The sequence below is a fragment of the Anthonomus grandis genome, chromosome 6, assembly GCF_022605725.1.
Source record: "Anthonomus grandis grandis chromosome 6, icAntGran1.3, whole genome shotgun sequence".
In the NCBI taxonomy this organism is placed as follows: Eukaryota; Metazoa; Arthropoda; class Insecta; order Coleoptera; family Curculionidae; genus Anthonomus; species Anthonomus grandis.
Genome location: NC_065551.1, coordinates 30,680,686 through 30,685,755, shown reverse-complemented (window position 1 = coordinate 30,685,755; position 5,070 = coordinate 30,680,686). Strand labels below are relative to the sequence as shown.

At 30.8% G+C, this 5,070-nt stretch overlaps 1 protein-coding gene across 1 annotated transcript; it reads left to right on the top strand.

Moving 5' to 3' along the window:
• The first annotated feature begins 864 nt into the window (after window positions 1-864).
• LOC126737913 (prefoldin subunit 2) lies at window positions 865-3,962 on the top strand. Its single transcript, XM_050443005.1, has 2 exons — window positions 865-1,097; window positions 3,337-3,962. The coding sequence occupies exons 1-2, from the start codon at window positions 949-951 to the stop codon at window positions 3,635-3,637; spliced, it is 450 nt and encodes a 149-aa protein (XP_050298962.1). The 5' UTR covers window positions 865-948; the 3' UTR covers window positions 3,638-3,962.
• The last annotated feature ends 1,108 nt before the right edge of the window (window positions 3,963-5,070 follow it).

Here is a 5,070-nt window from a genome sequence, read left to right as displayed (position 1 = left end):
AAATAAATTCCAATGAAGTTTATTTTATGAATGATGACATGACAACCGAATGCCACTAACAAATGTCAAAATTAAGGTGGATTTACATGCTTGGGCACTTATCAGAATTCACCAGTTGAATTAACCGGTTAATTAAAAAATTTTCCGTAAATCGCAGGTTGCCGCTCAGTTACTTAAATATCTGAAACGCTTCGGTTTTTCGGAATTTTTTTGACAGTTGGCGGCATTAATAATATCGATGTCTGTTTATGTTTATATTTTTTAATTTTTCAAAGCAAACCAAACAAACTATGGAAAATGCTAGAAAGGTTGCCACAGTTTTGGTGTATATGAAACTAAAAACCAAATAAAAACGACACGGTTCCATTGTAAGGGTCTCAGTTTTTGTTGCAATCAGTTTCTGGCTTTTATAGTCGGTACCTATACACAAACAAAATTAATAAAAAATTGTATTAAAGTTCAATGTTATCCTTCTACTATCCTCACTCGACCGTCAAAATAAACTTACCAAATTAAAATATTCACAAAAAATCAAAATGAATAATGAGCAACAAGAAATTTACAAAAACTAAACCGCAAAAAAACACAAAATTAGGTTAGGAATTTTAGGAAGAATATATTTGACCGAGATTCCACCTTAAAATCCCCGTTAATCCGATGCCTCGTCGGTCGCAACCAGCTGATCTCACCGGTTAATTTTGAAATGTGGGAATTTTTGTACCGAGTTAATTCTGAAACGCCTTGGTTACTACCGGTGAATTCTGAAAAGCGCCCCTTATGTGTATGGATGCTTAGCTGGTTAAAATATGCCAGTGTGTATGTGGATGCAGCTTAGGTTATTTACACCTTAACTGTCAGTCATTTGTCAAATGTCAAATCCATTCTCTATCTTTCAAAAAATTCTAAAAAAGAAAATAGCTCGTGTTCAAATTTAACAAATTACCAAAAATGGCAAACGACCCCAAAAAGAATGATAAGAAAGCCGGTAAGGGTGTAGACCCTCAAGAAATTTTAGCGGGATTTCAGACTCTCCGTGCAGACCAGCAGAAACTATCAAGTAAACTTTCGGAGCTAGAGTTAGATCAAAATGAACACAAGTGAGTCCCAAATGGGTCTTATTTATCGGTTTTCTTAGCAATTTTGTGTTAAATTGTAGATTTTATCACTGTAATCAGAATACTATTTTACAAAAATGCCTTTTATACTAACCATGATTATATGCCCATCTTTTAATATTTTCAAGAGGTCAATATAATATTCAATTTGCTGTTCATACATTGCATCAAAAAAATATAATCTATAAGGTAGGCCAACTATCTCTATAAAATACATTTACCTGCTTGGCATATGTTAAAATTATGCATTTTATTCATCCCTTTATATTGTTCCAAAACTAGTATATTTTTTTCTACTTGGAATTGACGACTCAAGGAATGAATTTTAAAAAGAGTTTGACAATTGAATTTGCAGAAACTAAGAAGAGCAGAGAAGAACATCATTTAGAATATCTGGACTAGAATACCTTGTCAGTCTATATTTTCATATGTAGAGTGGTAATTAAAGAGCACAATGCAAATACTTGGATTTTGCCATAGGCCATAGAAGAATTTTTACTATGCCTTTAATTGAATCTCAAATTCAAAATTTCTTTATAAGTTATTCTCACTCAAAGTTCTAGTAACTTGGGTTAAAATTTTATTTTATGTGTAGATATGTGAGCCGTTCAGCAGAAAAGTGGTGTAACTCCCTTAAAGTAGAAAATTGATATTTTGCATCTGGATGAATTAAAAAATCACAGTAACATATTCTTTACTTTTTTGTACATATTTATAATAACCCTGTACTAAAATTTCATATGGTAAACATTTTTACTGATTGCGCCCATTAATTACATTTTTGCCGCCCAACGTCATTCTTCCAGTAAGTTTTTTTCAAAAACATAGCGGAAAAGTGGTATAACTTGGAGAGTTATATCACTTTTCCTCGTAAAAGTTAACCAAATTTCACAAAACTGATGAACTAAAGAAAAATAGTAGCTGCAGTAGGTTTACTATGATATCTATTACTGATAAAAGTGTTCAAAACATATAGAGCTTGAAGAGCAAAACATTACTACTACTTATCTTACATACTAAACTTACAGTAAGGAGAGTAAGAACAAGTTATTAAACAAATTAATCTTCATCAGAATCGGATAATGGACCACTGTCAACAGCATCTTCTTTTGTCAGTAAGTCCAGGAAGAACTGATGCTAAATCGGGGGAATCCACTGAAGAAGTTCTATCATATCTTTTTTCTTAGCTACAGTAACTGACCTACACACTACGTACCATAACACTAAAAAAACCTGACTAAACAAGAAAAAGCGAGTTTAATAGGACCTGGCGCGACATCGGAACAGCATGGTGCTGACTTATACCAATAGACAATACATGGTTTTGATTTATACCAGTTTTCGACTAAATATATTAGACCAGTAGAAACATAATTAATGGTATAACGCAAAAATTAAAAAATACTGACATATACCACTTTTCCTCTGAGCGGCTCATGTATTAATAACCAGAACAGTTTATAGATTGGCCTTTGAGAGGATCTTAGTTATATGTGTAATGTGGTTCAAATACCATTATATGGCAAATATTTTGTAAACATAGAGACCAAATTCAATATTTCAGAGTATTTGTTTTTTGGAAGTCCTCTTTCAATAATAGCAGCATATTCATTAATGACCTGGCCAGTTGGAATAACCAGAATATATTAAGATAATGTCTCATTATTTCTATTAATAACTTGTAAGTTTAAAGAGTAATATTTGTTTCTCATTATCTGGATGATTTTTCTTGTTAAGCTAACTCACTTTAGAACCAGAGAGGATCGATTTATGTTACAAAACAATAAATTTCATTATTCATTCATCTTTGTAAATTTGAGCAAAATTATCATGATTTAGTTCCCAAGATCTTTTCAGTAATTTATATTTTAGGGAGAACAATAATTTGCTTTTTATGTGAGGTAAAGATAAAAACTAGTGAATAATGTCATTATTTATGTATAAGAACTCAGATTTATATTTTTTTTAAAATATCACATTATTTGTTCAATTACATTGTAAAACTTATATGCAATGTACAGCTCTCCTTTTTTGCAACATACTGTCTCCAAGTATGTTGCAAAAAAGTTCATATCTGTAAATAACTCTTTTTTTTGGATTTACAGCACATATATTTATACCGCATTTATTTATACAAAATTCAATAAAGTACCCAGAAATTAATAAACAGACATATTTTCTATTTAATTTATGATTCAAATAAATGCAAACTTTTTTTTAGGATAGTGATAGAGACCCTAAAAAACGTCAACGAAGACCGAAAATGTTTCCGTTTAGTTGGGGGTATTTTGACAGAAAGAAAAGTCAAAGATGTCCTGCCTGTCCTTCAATCGAACTCAGAAAAACTGGGAGAAATAATTGAAAAGTTAAGTGAACAAATCACCAAAAAAGGCCAAGAACTCAATGAGTATAAAGAGAAGTATAACATAAGATTTAGAGGTTTAGACAATCCCAAAGAAGATGCAGAACCCAGGAATCCAGAAGGCGGGGAGTCATCTAGAGGGAATGTCCTAGTTTCTTAACAGTTGCACTAATTATGTGAGGTTAGATTTGCTTTAATTTCATTTCAAAAACTCTTGATGATAAGTGATGAATCTAATAATTAATTTTACATCAAACACCAGAATGTTAAACTTAGCAATAGTTATTATTAAAATATTTTTATTTCTGTAATTGTACATAATGAAGAAGTGGCATTTAATATAACATAACATTTTTGGCAAAAACTTATTGCTATTGCAAAATTTTAAACTATGCAACATGGTTTGTTTACTTATTGAGCTTCTTTATTGCATTTACATTCTTTGTAAAAAGATGAGTTAATTAACAATAAAAACCTTTTTATGACCTCTTGTAGTATAACTTCTCGTCTTAAATAAGATCTGTATATTAAAAGAAAACAGAAAACAACATTAAGAAGTTTAATGATCTTTTAACACATGAATCCTGGGAAGATGTATATAACTGCACTGAAGTCAATCTAAAATATGATTGCTTTTATAATATTTTCTATTACTATTTTAATGTAACATTTCCTCTAAGTAGCCACAGAATAAAGGATCGTGATAAAAAATGGGTAAACTCTGAAATTAAAAATTATTCTAGCCATATTAAAGATCTGTATGTATGGTACAAGGAAACAAATAGTGAGGCAGCTTATAATCAATATAAAAAAGAAAAAAAAAGAATATAAAAAATTTATTTCTAACTATAAAACTTCTTTAAATGAAAACAATATTATCTGTTCAAATAATAAAACTAAAACTGCTTGGACTATTTTCAATCAATGCTCAAATAAGTCAAAGTTATCTAAACCTGTCACCCTAAATTCAAGCAATAATGAAATTATTGAAAATTTGGATGAGATAGCCAACATATTTTTGAAGAAATTTAATGCTTCATCTCTTATTCCTTCATTTTCTGGTCAGTTGCCTAAAGGAAGTCACATCCCCACTATTTTCCTCTTTCCCACAGATTCAAAGGAAGTTCAGCATATTCTATCGGCCTTGCCAAATAAATACTCTGCTGGTCTTGATGAAATACCAATAAACATACTCAAAAAAGCTAATCACCATATAAATGTGCCTCTAGCTCATAAATATCTGTCTGCTCTATAATCTCTAATAAATGCCTGTCTGCGCATGGGAATCTTTCCATCTAAACTAAAAAAGGCGAAAGTTCTTCCAATTTTTAAAAATAAGGGTGATGAGCAGGATGTAGAAAACTATCGACCAATATCTCTCCTTTCTTCAATATCAAAAATCTTTGAGCGAGTCATTTATATCCGTATTATGAACTTTTTAAAAAGGCAAACTATTCTTTCAGATAACCAGTCTGGTTTTAGGCCCAATCATTCAACCCAGTTGGCAGTTTTCAAGCTTCCTTTGTGATTGAAAATGTTGACAAAAACGAAAAAGTTGCCGGACTCTTTTTCAAAAGCATTCGACACAATCAA

Excerpts from the sequence above, each read along its gene's own strand:
- LOC126737913 (XM_050443005.1), top strand. The coding sequence starts at position 949 with ATGGCAAACGACCCCAAAAAGAATGATAAGAAAGCCGGTAAGGGTGTA. Across the intron at positions 1,098-3,336 it reads TTAGATCAAAATGAACACAA|GATAGTGATAGAGACCCTAA; the intron begins GTGAGTCCCAAA and ends ACTTTTTTTTAG.